The 22,115-nt window shown below is 40.7% G+C and overlaps 1 protein-coding gene across 8 annotated transcripts; it reads right to left on the bottom strand.

Moving 5' to 3' along the window:
• Nucleotides 1-661: 661 nt before the first annotated feature.
• znf800b (zinc finger protein 800b) lies at nt 662-21,170 on the bottom strand. 8 transcript variants are annotated; one of them, XM_083528435.1, is made up of 6 exons: nt 20,912-21,170; nt 12,225-12,337; nt 4,536-4,631; nt 4,279-4,422; nt 2,403-4,098; nt 662-833 (listed from the first exon to the last, which is right to left on the bottom strand). In XM_083528435.1, coding segments are annotated over exons 2-6 (2,034 nt in total). In that variant the 5' UTR covers nt 12,322-12,337; nt 20,912-21,170; the 3' UTR covers nt 662-832. The 8 variants fall into 8 exon arrangements, with proteins under 8 accessions (XP_083384561.1, XP_083384560.1, XP_083384562.1 ...); XM_083528434.1 differs by lacking the exon at nt 20,912-21,170 and adding an exon at nt 20,530-20,897; XM_083528430.1 differs by lacking the exon at nt 662-833 and adding an exon at nt 20,530-20,777 and having other exon boundaries at nt 1,869-4,098.
• Between the last annotated feature and the right edge of the window lie 945 nt (nt 21,171-22,115).

Genomic DNA, 22,115 nt, shown 5'->3' with positions numbered 1-22,115 from the left:
GATACCTCATACAAATGTGGGGAAAAATATGACAAATAATAAATCAAATAAATGTATCCTTCCATTTTTCAACACAAACATATCTGAACAAAAGGGCATTCATTGGAACTTGTGCATGAAATGATGTGTGTGGAACATGTAGTTTAACATGAGGAATGTTTAGCTTTATATCGCTTTAGATATGATTTCATTCTAAATTAAATAACGGCCATCTTAGAGCCAAAATATATTATATCGGAATGTTATTTATATATATATATATATATATATATATATATATATATATATATATATATATATATATATATATATATATATTCCGATTGTGTTTTTCCCCCTCAGTCATACAAAATTAAATATATATTTGCATTGAATACCAATGAGTTATACACTCGTCATCAGCACCACTGCTATAGCCATTGAACTCAGGAGCTTCCCCACATGGCCTGGGGCTGATCCACTAAAACTGGATCCCGGTACAATATTTTTCACCACTCTTCGCCTGAGAGTGAGACACTGCAGTTATCTGCAGGCAAGTCTAGTAAGAGAATCGATAAATGTTTTGGGTTGTTTTTTCCCCCCCTGAAATAGAGGTAAACGCCTCAGATACAGTTCAATTACAACATCTACAGTGCGGCCTAGACAGGCAGGTAGCCAAAGGGAAAAAAACATACATTTATTACCTACATAAACCCATCAAAACACAAACACTAGGAACAGACCGGTATTTACAGCTGCAGCATTTATTTATGGTCCAGTTCTTCATGTTTGACATTAGCAGCTCCTTAATGCAGCCTGGTTGTCAGAAATCCAGTGGCTCCCCAAAATATAATCTGAAAAAAAAAAAAAAAGAACGAGAAAGTAAGAAACAACAGAACATGGTCAATAAATCTGGTTAAACACAGCGGCTGTTTCGTTTCTGCAGAACCCTCAGGCACAAGCAGACTGTCTGTTATTTTCGAAATGCTCCAACATGCTGTTTCTGAAAGACCCGAACAGAATGCAGTCAAACAACAGACAAAGAGAGACTGTTACAGTGAAGAGAAAGAGGAAAGACTGTGAATCTAAGCACACAATAGATATGAAAGAGACCAGAGGTATTTAGTGTGCTGCACAAGCAAAGGAATGTACAGGTGAGGTCAGGGGGAAAGTGGAAAACAAAAAACAAAGATGCACTAGATTTGCAAACATTTGCACGTTTCTACATTTTGCCAAATTTGACCATAATACACTACTATGAGTTTATACTCAATAATGTACAATTATGTACTACTTTTCACTCAACGAAACAGCAAATTACATGCTAACCTGGAATGACTGACAATACCAGTTCACTTGTCTGGCGCCTGCTTAAACTATGACGTTTACATTCTGTCAAGAACTATTAAAACTATCGACAAAAAAAAATGATAATAAATTAAAAATAAAAAAAATAAACCCCGCGCTGATAGTTTTTCCGGGTTGCATTATACATTACAAGGTGAATCACTGATGACACATGGTGTTTATTTGAAGTTTTTTTTTATTCATATTAAATGTAACTTTTTATTTATTTGTAATGTTACTTTTTGTTTCAGTTTAAATACACTTCTTTGATTTTCCTCAATATTTATTAATATAACTAATATTTTTACACTCCCAGAGCCTTTATATTTATTTTTTCTACTTGCACAACAGCTCATGCACATTATTCACTGCCATGGCCTTTCCATTTATTTGCTGCACATTTATCGACTTATATATAACATGTTGTACATACAATATATTTTCAAATTTATCTGCATTTGTCAGATTGAACAATTATCCATCTATCCATCCATCCAGCATATTTATTTCATTTAGCACATTTTGATGATTCAGTATTGTTTTTTTTGGTTTTTTGTAATAAAGTTCAGTAATATTTTACATGGAGTGTTTTTTTTTTTTTTTTTTTATCCAGGATCCATTTTAAAAACTATTGGTTGATCAATCGGTTATTGGCAAGTACGATCCAGCCGAGCCATCGTTATCTGTAAAATACACTATTGGTCGACCTCTATGTACAATGTATCAAGTTTATTAACCTGGAATTCAATCTTGCAATGTATGTTCAACCAACGTATTGCTATGAAATATCCTTACACTTAAAAAAAAAATAATAATAATAATAAAATAAAAAGGGGGCAAATCCAGACAAGATTTCATGGGGATACTGGCATGACCTAATTTTTGATAGATTTTTCCTTTCATACAGAATCAGTTTTTTTGGTGGGTAGAAAGTCCTTAACATTTAGCTTCATGCAGTTGATCCACTCAAAAAAAAAAAAAAAAAAAAACCTAGTTTGGATCTTCATTGCTTGCTGAATTAGCATTAAAGAACTACGCTTTATCACAACTTCGCTTTGTGCAGCAGCAATACTCACCAAAGAAGGGTCTTGGAGCGTGTGCTCACACCCACAGTTTGGCCGTCAGACTTGGCTGCATTGCGGTGGCTCCTTATGTGCGACTCCAGGTAGACCTTCTTGGCAAAGGCACGGCCACAAATGTCGCATGTGTGTAGCGAGAAGTTCTTTGTGACGCAGATTTCAGTGCTGTCCTGGGCCTCTTCTCCGTTCGGCAATCCATTCGAGGTCTGGCTGCAGATGACGGATGAAATCTGGGGAGAAAGACTTTGCCTGTGCATGACCGGTGGTGAAGAAGGTGGAAACTCTTGTTTTAGAATTACAGAAGACGGAGAGCTGTCTGTCTCCAGGCTGTGTGGTGATGTGGGTTCTTCATTGTGATGGTCATCTGGACATTTTGCGTGGATATGCTCTAATGAACTGCCAAGCACGGTTTCCGCAGGCTTCTTCACAGCACGACTCTCCAGGCCTGGCAGGATCTTGGCCAGGTAAGCAGAGTTTTTCTTGTGGACGACAGAGATGTGACGCAGAACATCCCGCTTGCGGCGGGACTGGTAGAGGCACAGGGGGCAGCGGTAGAACTTGATGAAAATGTCACCGCCATTGTCTGTGTGCAGCTCGATGTGCTTGGCAAGATTCTGGCATGAGCTGAATTGTCGCTTACACAGCTTGCAGAAGAGCTGTTTAAAGTCGAAGCCTACCGAAATCTTGGGCTTGCGAATGACTGCCGGTTTCTCATCTTCGTCCTCCTCCCGGGGCCTCTTGAGACCCTTGTGTGAGTGCTCGGTGTCAGTGCCGTCCTCAGACTTATATTTCTTGCCAGTTGAGGGGCTGGAGACGGTACATTTGCTAGCAGGGATCTTGTGAACAAGACGCATGTGCCTCTTGAGCCTTGACTGTGTGCTGTAGCTTCTCTTGCAAATGAGGCACTTGCAGGTGACCAGGTTGTAGTGGGGTGGTGGAGAAATTGTACTGGCATTAGGATTGAGAGGGGCACTGGGCTCAGCAGGCATGACTTCCAGATCATTTGACTTGGTGGGGGTATCAAGCATAATCAGGTCACGACGGAGGCCCCGATGCACCTCATCAAAGTGGCGGCGGACATTTGCTTTGGTGGCAAAGGATTTAAAACAGACAGGGCAACATTTTCCATTAGGTCTGGACGACTGCACTTGTCGTTCCTTTACCACAGACAGCAGGCTGATTGGCACTGTGCGAGTCTCTGTATACTTGCGAAGCTCCTCTAGCCGCTGCTTGTGCACTTCGCGGCAGTGGCGGCGAACACTGCGCCGCGAACCAAAGTCTTTGCCACAGAGGCAGCATGTAATAATTACATCGTCCAGCCTAGCATTAGTCACCACCTCCACACCTGCATCGTCCTTTTCCTCCTCAGCTTCAGCATCTTTGTCTTTCTTCAACTTACCATCTCTCTTAGTTTCTGCCTCATTCTCGCTTTCTCCACCTGCATTATGTTCTTCAATGGTTTGCTCTTGACTCTCAGGTTGGTTGAGTTTGCAGTCTTTCATACTGTGGCTGGAGAATGGGCAGGGGGAGTTAGGATCCTCATCACTCTGTTTAGCCAGATGTTGAAATACAGCGTTCTGGTTGCCTGGTATAGGCTCCAGATGCACCACAAGCTCCTCCTGTTTGGGCCGAGGATAAATAACTTCCAGGAGCTCTTTAAAATCTATACTCTGCCTGCAGTTTCCTGAGGGCTCTACAAAAATAAGACAAGCTTAAAAACTGTCTAAAATCATACCTTTTTCTACGGTTTTTATAGTGAACTATAAAATCCTCTACACAGCCGCAGGGGACAAAACCCAAAAATAATTACGAAAAAAAAAATGCTGTCTAAAATTATTAGTATAAATGAAAAAGTGTGCACTTTTAGACAGACCTTCTGGTTCTGGCAGCCTGGGAATGCAGTAGAACTCCTTGTGTGTGATTAGGTTAGGAAGGCCACGGAAAAGGCTCCGACACAGCTTGCACTCGAATATTGTGTCCACTTCTTTGAGTAAAATGTGTTTCAGTTGCGTAGTACCTATAAAAGGGCACAAATGGCAGTTTCAATGCTTCTCAAATGCTCCACATGCCTCTTTCCCATCTTACGAAAGGCCATGAAAGTAAACACATTTGAAATAATGAGTATGGTACCTGTGTGAAAACATTCAATGATCTGCTGAATGCCAGACTTGGATGTCTGCAGCTGTCTCTGCAACAACGGAGGGTCCCCTGGTTCTATAAAGTATGCTGAAACAAACGCAGAGCAAAAAAAAACATATTTCAATAAAGAGAGCTAAATGATTTAAGGGCAGTTGGCACCAGCAATACTAGTTTTGCGTTAATTACCACAAGGTGATGATTCTCAGAGAAACATTTCGACTGCAGGGCTTTTTCACAAACTTCAGGTACTTGTCCACTGCAGAAACTAGGGCTGATTTTAATGAGATATAGCTCTGAAAACTTTTTTTTGGCCTTGCTATAAAACAGTGCTGTATATGACTAAAGCACAGAACAAGATAATAAAAAACAATGAAACGTTCCTACTCAGGACCATAGGAAAGCCTCCTCAACCCCAATCAGCAAATGATGTAGAGTCTAAATGTATTTATTTGTCTAAATTGGCTACTTCGATCTGTTTGTTGGTGCCGAAAAAGATTAGGACTACAGCAGAGGGGAGAACTTTCTTTTACAAAGCCCCACAGTTATGGAACAGCCGTTCTAAATAGTGCTCAGGAATCAGAAAGTCTCAGTGTTCAAGACTAGATTAAACTTAACTATTTGTTTAGTCAAGACTTTTGTCGAAAGGTTTAAGATATAGTGTGTTTTGTTGAACTGGGTTATTTGGATGCTGTCATCCACCAACTTGTTGACAGTGCTGTAGCAGGCCCCTCTTATCCCAGAGATCCTTCATGTCAAAAATCAGCTAAAAGTCAAGAAGACGTTAGAGTTAGGATTTTGAGTTAGTGTAAAAAGGGTAGACAGGCAGAAAATGGTGGATAAAACGAGAGCTTCAGCAGAAAGATTGATGCAGGATTGATGCAACTGTAGGATTTACAACCTGGAGGTCCGGCTCAAAGCCTGCATGGCCTGTGGGGTTTTTATACTGTGTTTTATGGCGGTATGAGAGTATTTCTTAGAAGGTTGCCAGAAGTGGGACAGCTGAATGGAGAGATGGTGGTCAAAACATAGACAAACACATTTCCTGAGGGGAAAATGTACGGTTTTTGAGGGTTGAAACTACCTTTGATAGAACTTTGACATTTTTGCATCTTATCATCTGATGTATGTCTGTCTAGTGCACTAGAGCGCTAAACTCGACCATCCACCAGAAGGATTACCCAAGCTTGCTTTGCTGTAAAAGCTAGTAACCAGCAGAGAATAAAAATCACTTTTCCCTCAATAAAAGTCACTCTTCCATCACTTAGACATAAATCACAATTACTAAAGATGTGTTTTTAAATACTCAGATCTGTGTCACTGGCGTCCTGTAAAGAAAAGCAACCAAGAGCTGTGACTGCAAGCAAACCACGAAATAAGGTTTTTCCAAATCATCCATGAAAGTCAAAACATGCCGTAATTCCCCCACATGAAGCTTAACGAGATGTGAAATATGTATGAATGTGTATGAGTAGAGATCAGCGTTGGCTCAGCTCGGTGCCCGGGAGGCATTTCAACTCATTTCAATTAGTTGTACTGGCATCACAATATGCAACTACAGTGCTGCCATAGCATTACAGAAACCTGCCATTAACAAACACATTTAGTTAAATGTTACTGATAATTAGAGGTCGACCAATTCATCGGTTTTTAATCAGCACCCAAGGTTAATTGCTGGAACAATCGGCTATTGGCAAAAATGTATTTATTTGGAGTTTTACTTTTTGTTTCAGTTTAAATGCATGTATTTTATTTTTCTTAATATTTATTCATCCGGGTGGTGCAAAAAGAACGCATGTTTTCCAAATAACTTCGTTGCGTTTCCAAAAAAATAAAAAAAATAAAAATGTTTTAACTCCAGTCTAATCCGGATAAATTTAAATACAGCGTTTTCGTCTAACGCCGCATCCATACTTGTTGTAAAGGTACAACAAGTAGAAGGTTATAAGGCTTTGGCATTAAAATAAATAACATTCTACAGTTACATGAACATATTATAAAGAGATTAAAAGTTCTTCAGTAGCTTTTTAACTATTCCCAACTATTTTAACTATTAACTATTTAACTACGCAGCTCGTTTTGTTTCAGTCCAAAATTATTGTAAAGTAAATTATCCTTTTTAAAAGATTGTGAACTGCATTTTTCTAATAATCCGGAAACCTCTGTCTATAGGAATCTTAAATCAAATCAGTTGGTGAAGTGTATTACTACAACCCTAATAAACTAATCTAAAGATACTTATTATAGGTTTTTAATATAACCACTGACTATATGACAAATTAACCCATTTATAGACATATTTGCTCATTTTACTTTTTCATTTCATGCTTTGAAATGTCATTCTAACAGCAGCAAATTATTTATAAAAAAAAAAAAAAAATACTTTAAAACAATTATCTGGGAAAACGTCAGGCTTGAAATGAGTGAAAGAAACTGTAGAAATAGGATTCATCTTGTATCTTAAAGAAGATGAAGTGAATTGGCCACTGTGAGAGATAGTTTGGCTTGATGTGATGATTTGCAGTGAGAGCAGTGGTAGTTATTCTTATCCTGGCAGATTAGACACGTGAATGTTTTTGGCCGACATGGTGGTTCAGGGCATCAGCCACATGCTATAAATGTAAATATAATATCTGGGGCAGTAATGAAGTGCAAACTCTTCCTGCTCGGTCATGCTGAGATGAGCACAGCTTAGCTTTTTCTGAACATTTATGAAGAGAATGTTATCAGGTACTGCTCTGGTGAGCTTCTGGCCTCATTATTACTGTGGAGGTGGAGCCATTTCATATCAACTACCAGTTCACCAGTTAAACTCCTCACATTTGGTACTTAAGAAAACGTGTCGGTGTTAAAGGTTTTGATTCAGGATGGAAGGATTGATGGGCTTGGTTTGATGTTGAATGTTTAATTTAATCAGTAATATGATACATATGAGTGTGAAATGCAGTGGGCAATATAGAACAAAAAATGCTGAAATGCAATTGAATTACAATAAAAAACAAAAACAAAAGAGCCTTGTGCCTTCAACCCCAATTAATGGATGAAACACTAGTAGGCTACGTCAACCCAAAAGATGCTTCAACCTGCACCATTTCCACCTGATGTTTATCTACCTTCCGGTTCTGTAAAACTTTGTCACATGACTAAAAATGCGTGTCATTTTCGAAAGCCACAGTTGTCACAGTCCACACCATGACACAAAAACTGAGTTTTCAAATGTATCCAGAGCGTTTTCAAAAAGCTACGTTTTCGTTGAGGGTTCATTATGAAACTATGAAGCTTGAAGAACTAGTGGAGATGAGGAACCAACAATGATCTACCAATTTCTGTGTTCCACTGTAGTGGTCTGACAGGTTAAATACAGTCTACCCCGTCTGTCGCAGTAGTTATGTTCCAAAACCGTAATTTTTCCGTTTTTGTTTTTATTGCTTTAAGACATGAATCATCCTCCCACACTCTTTAAACACACACAGAAAACAAGAATATAGCGAGATGAATTTTGTGTAAATTCGTAGAAATATCACAGTGAGTACTGTAGTACAGTACTGTAGTGTAGCCGGGCATAGATACTCGGCCGAGTTAAAGATACACGTCACAGCGTTATTTATTTTTATTATCAGAGGACACTTCAACCAATAAATAAGCAGAAACCTACGGTTTCTTGTGATGCTACTCATTTCTTATGATCAACTGAAATCAAGACCATTCGCAAAACAAAATATTTATGTACCAAATTGAAAATCGCAAGAAAGTGGGACCGCAAGATCCGAACGACGACTGTAATCGCAAATACACAAGTCTCACACAACCATACAGTCATCAAACCAACACATCAAAGTGACTCAACACGGCAACAAGCATCTAAACGCACAAACTGAAATACTCTCTGCTGCAGTTTCACCCGTCAACAACAAAATAAGCAACATACTCAACAGGTTTCCTTCCTATTCTTAGTCAGAAGGTACAATTCAGATGACGGTAATGAACAGTATTAATCTATCAAACACATCAAATCTGAACAAGGAAACAAGATGAAACAAACATGCAAAGAGCTGCGAATTTAATCTACAGTATTGCATACAGAAAAAAACTTTATAAATATTTATATATATATATATATATATATATATATATATATATATATATATATATATATATATACATTCATCATTTCATCTTCTCCCGCTTATCCGTAATTCGGGTCGCAGCGGCAGCAGTCTAAGCAGATTCCCCAGACACTTCTCCGTGTCCAGGGATCGGGCTGTCAAGGCCCCTGCCTTCGACTGCTGCCCAATCCTCTCAGCACCGGTACCTTATGGTCCCTCCTGCAGGTGGTGAGCCCACGGGAAGGCGGTCCCACGTCGCTCCGACGTCACGGTCCTTGATTTATTTTTCTCGTAAGGGTCCCCTGGAGCATAGAGGGTTAAGGGCTCAAGGGCCCAAGAGTGGCAGCTAGGCGATACCGGGGCTTGAACCCCCGACCTTCCGATCGGTAACCCAGCGCCTTAACCACTGGAGCCACCACTCCCCCTATATATCTATATCTATATCTATCTATCTATCTATCTATCTATCTATCTATCTATCAATATCTATATCTATATCTATATCTATATCTATATATATATATATATATATATATATATATATCTATCTATATATATTTGGTTTTGTTAAAATAATGCACTTTACAGGTTTTGATTTAATACAACATTAATGCTCAACATTTATCCATATGTGTAAAAGTAAGGCCATGTCCACACTCATAGATTTACGTTTAAAAATGCATATATTTTTCCCTCCACACTGAGATGGTGTTTTTAGTCAACAAAAACGTAGCTTTCGGTACTTCGGTACTTGCTGGACTTTGTTTCACAATGGACCCTCAACACAAACGAAGCCCTCAACCGTGCCCTTGCTCTCGCTCTGGTTGTTGTGTCCGTGAGCTCTTTAGGAAGAAGCACGAATTACAAGGAATTTCACACTTCATAATGTCATGAAGGGCCATGCAAAAGAAATAAACTTTCCAAAATTTACGCGAAGGAGTGCATTTGGCACACAAATACTTACACAAATAATAGTCCAAATTGTTGTTTTGAAACTGTGGCTTTAAGAAAATAATATTACAATATTTTAAAAAAATTATACAAATTTATTAATAATAATTGTAATAATAGTAATTATAATAATAATAATAGTAATAATAGTAATATTATTATTACTACTATTGTTATTGAAAAGTAGTGATTTGGAGCCCCCTAGCGTCCTCTTGTGCCCATCTGCCTGGCATGCTCTGCACCCCAGACCCCCAGACGGCCATAACGGTGGCCCAAAAAACCATCAAAATGTTGCAAAACCAGCCAGACACAAGAATGCAAGATTCTGTGAATTATTAGTCACCTGCTCCACAACATTCCCAGATGTCAGAGTCTTGCTGCATTCAGTTACAGGTTGTAATTCCCAACCTCTTACAAGAAAAAAAACATTTAATTTCCATTTAGGAACTGAGTGTTCTTCACATCACACAATCCCGTTAGCAGACTAGCTTGTTGCCAACAAAAACAAACTTGTAGGTGTGCACATTTCGTTTTTTTTTGTGCTTCGCATCGGAAATGGTCACTCCGAGTTCTGACTTCACACCTCACAGTTTAGATAAATGTGTCATTTGAGTAAATAAGAGATGTGGTTCCTGGCCCTGCCCTTTATTTTTATCCCAAACTACATCCACACTGATTCATAAAGATCTGAAAACTGCTCATTCGTTTTAAAACACTCTCTGCCTACACTGTTGTTTCAATCATTTTCAGAAAAATCTCGTCCTCACACGAGATTTCCTCGCAGCGCGTCTTCCCCTACGATGACCGTCAAACCGAAAACCAAGAGGAACGCCGAAACCTGATGATGCAATTAGCACAACTTCAAACCACCTCAAGGAAAATGTGGAAACGAGTCAGTTGGACGCTACAGCAAGATGAGAAACTTGTTGACTTATGCAGGGAAAAGGAGTGTTTCTACGACGTTTTTACCATCATGAACAAAAAGAATGATATGGCTTGTTTTTGTTTGCTGCTAGCTACCGTTAGCGGGAGAACGTAAGTCTGGTCGTGTCACGGATTGACGCCATAAAACTTCAGACGAGTCTTTTTCTTGTGGGAGTCAGTTTTTGACTGTCGTACAGTTTGACATTGCGGAAACAGATTCTACAGTGTGACACGAGGATCATGTTCGTACAGTCTGACAAGAACAATCGCAAAGGACTGTTAAAAATCAGTGTGCTCCCAGTGTGCATCAGGAATATCATAAGATCAGAGAGACTTTTATTCGTCCACAGTGGGGCAATTTCTCTGTTACAGCAGCAAAGAAAAAGAAATGTGCAAATATGTAAGAAAAAAAAAGGTGATAACCCGGGATCTGAGTGGACTGACTCACTCTTGGAGTGACAATTTTCGAGTTTCATGAAGCAAAAAAAAATAAAATGCGGGAAACAAATGTACACATCTAAGGGTTTTTTTTTTAACAAGCTAGTCTGCTGAGGCACATTTTCTTCAAATCTGCAGGTTAATTTTTTTTAGATAAAAGCTCAGTTTTTAAACTTTTGGAAGGAAAAGAAAAACCAGAGAGAACGAGGAGAGAAAGAAAAGTTTTCAAATTGATCAGGATTAACGTGGATGATGGTTTATTATGTCTGTCTCTGTCACAATTGGTAAAAAGAGTCCATTCTCCTCCTCACACCAAATAAGTGATAATGAGGTAAATTTGATGAAATGAAATACAATTACTGTAGTTTGCACCAGCAGGGACCTGCAGACTCAGGAACAGTTTCTTTCCCGCACGTCAGCCTTCTGAACTCTATAAATAAATGATGATTTCTATATCCAACTCAGTCAACTTAACACTCTGCCTCAGACTGTTGCTGCCTCTACCCTTTACTGCCTCAGACTGTTGCTGCCTCTACCCTTTACTGCCTCAGACTGTTGCTGCCTCTACCCTTTACTGCCTCAGACTGTTGCTGCCTCTACCCTTTACTGCCTCTACCCTTTACTGCCTCTGACTGTTGCTGCCTCTGACTGTTGCTGCCTCTGACTGTTGCACAAATAACGAAACTTTACCTCAAGTTGCCTTTTTGCACTGTATGGTCACTTTCAAATAAAACCCTTCTGTGTTTAACCTCACATTTGCACTGTATACTATATTATTCTTAAAATATATTTCACCTTGGCATGCCTATAATATGTTTATTGTATATGCATATATATATATATATATATATATATATATATATATATATATATATATATATATATATATATATATATATGCATATACAATAATTTTTGTATATGCATATTATTGTATATGCATATATATATATATATATATATATATATATATATATATATATATATATATTCGATTTATTTATTAATACACAATGATCTTTGCACTTTTGGTTAAATGCTAACTGCATTTCAGTGGCCCTGTACTTGTACGTTACACAATGACAATAAAGTCAATCAAGTCTAAACTAATGCAGCATGAGCCAAACTGCTCACTGGTGAATATGTACATTGGGATCACACTCTGATACTGGATACTCTGATACTTCTACACTATTTGCAGCTCCTCAGTCATTACTGGACTTTACACTGAAGTTCTGACTCAAAGTAATGAAAGAAATCTCACCTGTCATTTGATTGAAATGCTCTGACATGAGAACTGTTGCTTTTTCGTCCAAACCTTCAGTCTGGCATGACTTTTCGTTGCTCGGGATCTCGTCCATATTTCTAAGCTGCCCTCTGGAAAAGAGCAGAAATAAAATTCACGCCAGTGCGACACTAATGCTAAGAGGAAAATTATACTAGAACATGATATTGAAACATTCATAATGCAGCATAGAATCGGTTCTGTTCACAACACACCACAAACAGAAAAAGTACCAAGTGTCTTTCTCCTCGCTGAACCACAGAGCGGACGAGTCCGGCAGATATAAGAGACTCGTAGAGAAGTAACAGTTTCTAATTTAATGTGTTCTCTATTCCTGCTTTTCTGGAACCCGTCCCAAAGCCTCTGAAAGCGATCAATAGAACAGCAGCAACGTAAATCCTGTATCAGTAGCGTACACAAAAACAGAGCCTCACTTAAGTATTCACACCTCGGTTTTCACACTGATTTAAATGAGCAGCGATTCACAGTGTGATTGTAATGAGCTGAGCCGGGAGGAGTGTCTCTTCACCAGCACTCTTCTTCAAACCTCTGATTACTGATTACACGACAAAACGCCGCAAGACGCAAGAGTTTCATCCCAGTTCGACCAAATTTGTCAATCAGTTCTGACATGAGGGTTCTCCAGGACCTCCTTAATGACTGACTACAAGCCAAAAATAAAAACCCTTCTGAATCTTCTGTTTAAAAGCTTTTTTTTCCCCCCTCAGAAAAAACGATTTGAGAAAAGAATACATTTGTATTTAATAACTACAATCACAGTAGTATATTGAATAATTTGTTTAAACTGTCAGCCTTTTAACCATGTAATAATTATGACAACATAAAGTGCTGACAAATAAACCTGGTGTAAACATTAATATCCAAATCAGCAACAAATCACACAAACTAAAGTATAGATTGCAGAAATATACATATACAGAAATATATGTTACTGATCGCCTGGATAAAATGTGTAGGAGGGCATGTTAATCCACGGAGCAGCATCATATCGCTCTCCTGAGATCACTGTACAACTGATCAAGGTGCAGTGCAGCATGCTAACTTCATGCTAACTGTTTTACTCTTGCGTGTCATGCAAGAGTGTAATCGCAGCCTCCGCAGTTTAAAAATCTTGTTTGTTCAAATCGCGATATTATTGCAAATGCGATTATTCGTTCAGCCCTACTCAGGAGTGTGTAAGGAGCATGATGTCACGGACAATCTATAGAAAGGCACAAATGAGTTCTTTAGACTCCTTGCAGAAAATAAACACTAGATGGAGACAAAAACCAGCTTCATTTTATATATATATATATATATATTATATAAAAAGACACCAAAATAATCTAACACACTGTACTGTTGCTCTTTGACAGTAAAGTTTCCACAATGTCAGGTTCTCTCAAGCCTCGTCATATTTATGTAGCAGCAGCGGTACGGAGAAAACGCACTCAAGAAACAGTTTAGCGATGAGAAATCGAGCTACATATCAAATATTGATCACAAACTATTGGTCATATTCTAAATAATAAAAGTACAGATGCAAATATGTTAAAAATGATGCATCACAATTGACGGACAGACAGACAGACCTCGTTTACCTCAAGTACCGTATCCACACGTGTTATTAGTGTCTGATTTTAGATCGGTTTTTATCGGAGTTTGGATGCCGACAATTAATTCCTCAGGGGAAAGGTGGGAACATGTGGTCCTACACCGTGGATGACGTTTAGTTTGTGTTTGTGTTTAACTGTTAAAAACAAACACAAGTCTTTCAAACACAAACTAAACGTCATCCACGGTGTAGGACCACATTTTCCCACCTTAGAAACCACCCAAACATGAGGGGGTTTAACAGTGTGTGTTAAACAGTGTGTGTTAAACCCCCTCATTTTGGGTGGTTTCCATGGTAACCGGTGAGGTTATTAGAGCGCAATGCAGTCGCGTGAGTCTTTATGTCTATAATAATAATAATAATAATAATAATAATAATAATAACAACAACAACAACAACAACAAATCACTTCACTACAAACTCCGAATCAATTTAGGAGGTGAAATCTCGTGTACACACGAGCACATGAGGTCAGAAGGTCTTATCGTATTACTACACGTTAAAATGTCCGTGTGTGTGTGTGTGGAGGTTGTGAGACTGTAGAGAGATGAGATGATGCACTGTTTAATCAGCTGTGTCTAATGTAGAAGTTTCACCTCCAGATGTTTAATAAAACACGTGTTGTTCTCTCGCGCTGCTTGTCGGTGTCTGAACTAACCAGCAGAACAAAGCCACGAGCCCACGAACGCACGCGCGCGCTGTAAGAACAGTGGATCTATAGCGCGTAACTCCGGAAGTCCTAAGAGGCGATGCGTTATACTTTTTTTCTTACTTTCTTGTTTTCTCGCGATCACGACTTAATATTCTCGCAATCTTGCCTTAACAACAGGTGTTTTCTCGTGGTCGCGACTTTTCCCCCCACGTGCCCGCGCCGGCGCTCGTGCGCGACTCCGCGGCTACAAACGGTTATTATCCAAGATGCTGCATGTAGAACATGCTCTTACTCCGAATACCCACAAAAACACCTACTGATCACGTATAACCACTATCTGTTATGTGGAGATTACGAGAAAATTAAGTCTTGGTCGCGAGATAAGAAATAAAAAATATATAATGCATGTCCTTCTATGACCTCTGTATACAACACCACGTGCTGCACAAATCAAGTGTGTTCCGATCATAACGTGTTGCACAATTATTCTATAGGTTCTGAAATGTCTCTGGTCAGATTAGGTGGTGTGTAGCCATGTTGTGGTGGAACAGTGTGTATGAGGGCTTGAACACCATCTGAGCCTGTGTGTGGTCACGAATAAACAAGATGCAATTGAATGCTGGGTAAAGAGTCTTTTATTTACCCAATTTATAATGAATTCTAATTTATTTTTAAAATGTTGGTTAAAACTGTTGGTTTTAGATTAGATTAGATGGTTTTAGATTAGATTAGTTGTCCTCGAGTTGCCAGTCAGAACCCAGACTTCACTGCTGTAATCCAAGCATCACGTTGTGTTTTGCTTTTCAGAAGTTCAAACCCTTTCAGACAGCAAATTAGTTCCTAGTCTGTGAGAGCATGAACAACATGGTCCTAGTGTTAATTGTGACATTTGTAATCGCAAGAATTAATAAACTGTCGCAATATCACTGCGTATAAGAGGTGTGTAAGCCGCCAAATGTTTTGAATGTGTGTGTTAGCTAACCGGAAACGTCCAGGGACCAGAGACGTTACTTCCTCACATGAACAAAAGCAATTGAATTGGCATACCTTGTGGTGGAGAGGAAAAGATCGGATCAGAACAGAGTGTGAAGACCCGTCTCAACAGATAGTATCGGAGGGGGATGGCCAGGCACTATGGTGTTGTACCGTACAGTGTAGTCTTACCACTTGTTTTGTCCAGCTCCACCCTCCACTCGCAAAACGTTGCCACAGTTATCTTATAGTATACAAGATAACTGTAGATAGCGCATCTACTGATAATTATATATAAATGAACTGATTCCGATGCACATTTTTTCAAATCGATGCATCATATCACATCTGTGAATCTTACCATTCTAAGCACGTGACAAGCAAGCATGTGTAAACTACTAAAAACCTCATCTAGGCCTTTTGTTATTAAATTAAGGTCATTGTTTACCAATTCAATTTTATAAATAAATGAATAAAAACATATTTTTTAAATATGTATGTGGCACAATTACTGTCACCCATTTAGTCAACACTGTGCTACTTCCCTTAACACCTCTGGCTCTTCTCCTACAATCTCTGCTAGCTTGAAAAATACATCGCAAGGGATCGGAGACCATTCCTCCCTACAGAACCTCTACAGATTATAATATTCAGGTTTGTTTCTATGAAGTTCAAGCCAGAGGACCAGGATGAATGTCGGTATTGCCTCACAATGTGAAGGTTGCCAATATTAATGGAGGACCCTGTATACAACAACAGTATATTACACTTCTAGATAGCATAGTGACAAGTGCACTACACCACCCTGTCTATTAAAAGCTACAATTAATGTTGGTACTTCATTAATCATAATAAACTATACAGAAAATAACAGAATTTAACAATTAATACATGTTTTGTATTATTAAGATTTACACTAACAGTATTTGAGTTTGCCATTTGACCTTGTTCCCCTTTTTAAAGCTTTAAAAAAAAAATTCCCACCCAAGTTCACAACATTTGGTTTTATGCACTTTTGGACCTTTCAAATGTTTAACAGCCCACAACAGATGGTTAAGTTTGGGACTAGGTTCAGTCAACTCCTCCAAAAATGTGCCTGAGATGCTTGTGCAAGTCTGTGTTCCCAGCAAACAATCACTGATCACCACCCATCCCAGCACACAAACTCCAGCACACAATAACCACCCATCCCAGCACACAACCACTGACCACCACCAAACTCCAGCACACATCCACTGACCACCACCAAACTCCAGCACACAACCACTGACCACCACCAAACTCCAGCACACAACCACTGACCACCACCAAACTCCAGCACACAACCACTGACCACCACCAAACTCCAGCACACAACCACTGATCACCACCCATCCCAGCAATGCAGGAACACTGAGAATGATGTAAGAGACAAAAAAAAAATAGGATAAAGACACAGAGACTGAGACTGTGAGAAAGAGAGACAGACACAGACTGAAGCCATGAGATGACAAAAGACTGTAAACCACAGACACAGATAGAGACAAACTCTAAAACATAGACAGACACTGAAACATGGTTAGAGACAAACACTAACAGAGAGAGAGACAGAAAGATTGTGAGAGAGATTGTGGCAAAGAGACAGACACACTTAAACACAGAGAGAAACAAACAGACACAAAGAGAGAGAGAGAGAGAGAGAGAGAGAGAGAGAGAAATACAGAGAGAGTATACCGAGTGTAAAACATACAGAGAAAAAGACACAGTAGAAGACAAGCACAGAGACACAGTCTGATAAACAGGAAAAAAAAAAGACATTGAGAAACAGAGATACATATTGTGAAAGAGACAGAGAGAGAACAGCACAGTGAGAGACAGGCAAAGACACTTAGAGACTGAGACACCAAACGTGGCAGAAGTGAAACACAGAGGCAGTTACCAAAACACAGAGACATAGATACACAGCGCAAGACAGACGCAGAGAGACAGTGAGAGACAGACACAGAAATAGTGAGACTACAAGAAGCAGACACCAAAACAGAAAGATACCCAGCGCAAGACAGACATAGAAGGACTGTGACACAATGAGAGACAAACACAGAGAGACTGAGACAAAAATAAGAGGCAGACACAGACTTCGAGACACGACACTGAGGGCCTGAGACACAGAGACAGATAAAGACATACAGTACTGTGCAAAGGTTTTGGGCAGCTGTTGAAAATGCTATAAAAGTGAAAATTCTTTAAAAAATAAAAATGTCAATAGTTTAGTTTTATCAGTTAAGGAAAAGGAAAGTAAACACAGAAAAGAAATCCACATCAAACCAATCCTTTTTCCTTTTTTCAATTCTTACTTCTAAATACTTTGTAGACTTGCACACAGACAGATTTTGTCGGATCACAGTCAGTTGTGTGATCAACCCATTACACCAAGCAGGTTCTAATGATCAGCACTTTGATCTGTAGAAACAGCTGTGAAGGAGATTCAGATCAGGTGAGGAACAGAAAGCTCTGCTGCTAAGGTGAGGTTGTGGAAGGCAGTTTCATGTCACAGGTCATACACCATGGCAAGACTGAGGTACTTCATCAGCAAGATCTCTCCAAGTTACACATTTCCAAGCAGACTGTGGTTTCTGTTAAAGCTATTTTGAAAAAGCACAAAAAGAAATGGGTGATGTTGAGGGCCGTAGATGTAGTGGTCAGTCAAGGAAACTTAATCACCATTACTTCCCTTATACATCAGATGTCCAGCAGTGCCATCAGTGAAGACGTGACAGAAACGGGGCTCAGGTACACCTATATACACCTATATACTGTATGTAGAAGTTTGGACAGAAGTGGTTTTCGTGAACATGGAAACAAGTCTAAGTGTCACAATTATGCATGAAATCATGTAATCTGAGATGCAGAACATTGGCGACTGGTGCTCTGGACTTATGAGTCAAAATCTGAAATATTTGTCTAAAACAGGAGGCACGTTGTTCACCAAAAGACAGAGGAGCTGTACAATAATGAGTGTCTGCAAGCAACAGTGAAGCATGGTGGAGGTTGCAAGTTTGGAAATTTCTGCAAATTGAGTTGGAGATTTGGTCAGGTTCTATGGTGACCTCAATTCTGAGAAATACAGACAAATACATGCAATAACATGCAGAAGGTGTCTGACTGACTTAGTTCTCACTCTCCAGTGTTTTGTATTGTTTAAAGACTTATAATCACACTCTTGATGTCACCCAAATGAGGATGGGTTCCCCTTTGAGTCTGGTTTCTCTTAAGGTTTCTTCCTCATAACATCTAAGAGTTTTTCCTTCACCACAGTCACCATAGCTGCTCATCAGGGATAAATGCACACCGTTCACCTTCACTTTTAAAATTCTGTAAAGCTGCTTTGAGACAATGTCTGTTTTGAAATGGGCAATAGAAATAAACTTGACAGGACCCAAATGTATTCATCAGCAGGGCAACAATCTTAAACATTCAGTGTGGAGAAGAACTGGGAGTCCTGGAAATAATAGTTTTGACCCACACGGGGTCCTGATCTCAACGTCATCGAGTCTGTCTGGGATTACAAGAAGAGACAAAAGAATCTGAGGCAGGATCATCCACAGAAAAAAAAAACATTGTTGCTATTGTAGGTAGAACTGATTATCTAGAAGACTTGCATTCTGCTGAATAATGATAATTTGGATGTTTCCTCTGTTCATTTACTTTCCATTTATTTGTCTGATCAAAATTAACCATTGACATTTTTTTGAAAGCGTTCTTACATTACAGCATTTTTCACACCTGCCTACACACATAGATACACAGTGTGAGAAACACCAGCAGACAGAGAGAGACACTGAGAGAGACTAAGAGAGACACTGAGAGAGAGACTGAGAGAGGCAGAAACTGGAAACTTGAGACAGAAACATGGAGTGTGAGACAAAAACACACTGACACACTGAGCTGAAAGTGGACTGCAAAAGTTTGTGTGAGGAACATCAGAGCGAGTCACAACTCCGACCTAAATCTAAAGCACCACCGATGCATTTTTCGTGCTGCTGTAACGATAACCAAAATCGCGGTGTGTGTGTGTGTGTGCGCGCGCGTTAATCAGCCAGCACTTCTCCTCACTCTGTTTCCTCCAAAGACGCGCTCAAGCGCGTGCACGCACACTGACACACACACACACACACGGTTAAGCGGATCCAGTGGAACATCTCGTCCACGACAGATCTAAATGTGTCGACGTTTTACTTTAAAAGGAACTAAAAAAAAAAAAAAACACCGAGATGTTGATGTGCGTACAGAGGCGTCGTGGTCGCGCAGCTCCTGCTTGCTGCCAACCTTACTCCCTCTCACACACACACACACACACACAGTTCACACACACACCTCAAACTGCAGAAAAGACGCGCACAGCACTTCTCGTGGGGAGGTTTGATTTGCATGCCCCCCCCCTGTGAAAGCTCACAATAGAGCGCATTGAAGTTGCTCAAAAGAACTAAGTTTATAAAGACCATCTCGTTTCTCTACTCACTCCAGAACCGGGCCTGTTCTCCGAACTCCACTGAGATTGGACCAGAGGGCGGCGTGAACGCGCCCGTAGTTGCGATCCAACAGCGCCGTAAGACGATAATTTTCAAAACCGATAAAACGACACTCGGAGCGCGGCGGCGGCGCGCGGAGACCCCCCGTGCACACGTGAGGAAACACGCTGCGCTTTCGCTCAACAGCAGGAGCAGAAGCAGCCGCCGCCTGGCGCACAGGACCGGAGAGCCTTCCGGCTTTACGCGTCTCCTTCTGCACCCTCTGAAGATCTCCAACTGAGGCACGGGAACTGAACATTCATTCCGATCTAATCCGGGATTAAAAAACGACAGTAAAAAATAAAACCGGTTTAGTTTTCTCCGTAAAAAACGAACGCTTTTTCCACCCCTGCGCTCAGGCTCGAGAAAGCCGGGACGCCATTTTCTGGAGAAAAAAAATGCCTCTCAGCGACCCGCGTTTTACACACACTCCAACCCTCAGGGCGGCACACACACACACACCGAGCTGGAGTGAACGCTGTCCGTGGCTGCGCTTACCGCTGCGGGTTTCCAAACGCCGAGGACAAACCGGGGCAGGACGCGTGGTTCAGCCAGGAAGCCGCTCGGGCGTTTGCGTCCCTCCTTCTAAAGCGCGCACACACACACACACACACACACACACTTAGTCCGCTCTCCTCCCTAAGCCACGGCGCGCACACACACACACACACACACACACACACACGCGCCGAGTAAAGAGCAGTGTCAGGCTTCACTCGCTGTAACTGCGTCTCACTGTTAGTTTCCTGATCAGAACAAAAATAAACCGCGCGCGCGGTAAATCAGAAAGCTCATGGGCTTCTCGCGAACGTACACACTCCTCAGCTGAGCAATAAACACACTTTCAGACACACACGCATGTGCGTACGCATGCACTCACGTGATCACGGATCCGGACGAAATAGGCGTGTGGTCACTGTGTGGACGATTTGTGTTCAGCAGTAGACGTGACCTCCGCACCCGACGTGACGCGCTTTACTTCGCGCGCATGAGAGTTCAGGAAAGTTTATTTAACCGCGCACTAATTTCACGTTCACAGATGCAAAAGCTGCGTGAACATGCACGCACGTTCTCGCGGGCCGTGGCGTGCGCTCCGAACACGCACGCACTGACCGCTGTGCACGCGGCGAAGGCGTTTTACGCATGGGGAAGGAACTGGCGTGACGTGACGTAACGTGACGCGTTGCTCCTGCGAGCTCAACGACAAACATGGTGAAATGTTTACGGGTTTGTTTTGAACCACGTGCGATAAAAAAAACACTACAAACATCACCACACCCTGTTTCTCTTCTCCTCTGTCGCTCTTGTTTTTTAGGACAGCTCACTGTCTCTGTTCTCATTCAAGCTCCTGAGATATGAGACCAGTTGGTCTTCTGAGGTAGGAGACTGTTTGATCTCCAGAAGTTGGGGACTGGCTGGTCTTCTGAGGTTGAGGACTGGTTGGTCTTCTGAGGTTGAGGACTGGTTGGTCTTCTGAGGTTTAGGACTGGTTGGTCTTCTGAGGTTGAGGACTGGTTGGTCTTCTGAGGTTGAAAACGTATTTATTTAGTCAAGTCTTTTATCAGTAGATTTTTAGATCTGGAGGGAGCATGGATATAGAGTGTTTGGTGAACTGGTATATTTGTATGCTGTCGTCCCCTCACATTCACACGTTCACTCAGGTTTGTTGAAGGTGGTGTGGTGGGTCGTCTCTTATCCCAGAGATCCCTCATGTCTGTGTTACCTTCTGGTTCTCCCTTTTAGGTTTGCTGCTATAGCGAGTCTTGCTGGAGTCCAAACTGCACTGTGACATTAACTTTCATACAACAATAAGGACACTTAATAATCCATATCATCTCTTCCTGTCACCCTCTCTCTCTCTCTCTCTCTCTCTCGGTCGAGTTAAACATGCTCCTGAGGCTCCAGTGACCACTGTACCTGCCCCTCCCCCCCTCAGTGGATCTTCCCACTTCGTCCTGGTCTGCCTCTGGATAGTGTTCTCTTCGACAGGAGGCCACTCTGTGCAGCTTGGGATGATTTCTCATCAACGCCTTGGGTGGTTCCATGAAATTCCGGAGTAAGAACGGGAGTTTTGAGGATGGATT

The sequence above is a fragment of the Silurus aristotelis genome (assembly GCF_946808225.1).
Source record: "Silurus aristotelis genome assembly, chromosome: 24".
Lineage (NCBI taxonomy): Eukaryota > Metazoa > Chordata > Actinopteri > Siluriformes > Siluridae > Silurus > Silurus aristotelis.
Note: the sequence above shows the minus strand (reverse complement) of the source record. Positions and strands in the feature narration are given on the sequence as shown.

Excerpts from the sequence above, each read along its gene's own strand:
- znf800b (XM_083528430.1), bottom strand. The coding sequence starts at position 12,321 with ATGGACGAGATCCCGAGCAACGAAAAGTCATGCCAGACTGAAGGTTTG. Across the intron at positions 4,632-12,224 it reads GCATTTCAATCAAATGACAG|CATACTTTATAGAACCAGGG; the intron begins GTGAGATTTCTT and ends CGTTTGTTTCAG. Across the intron at positions 4,423-4,535 it reads CATTGAATGTTTTCACACAG|GTACTACGCAACTGAAACAC; the intron begins GTACCATACTCA and ends GCCCTTTTATAG.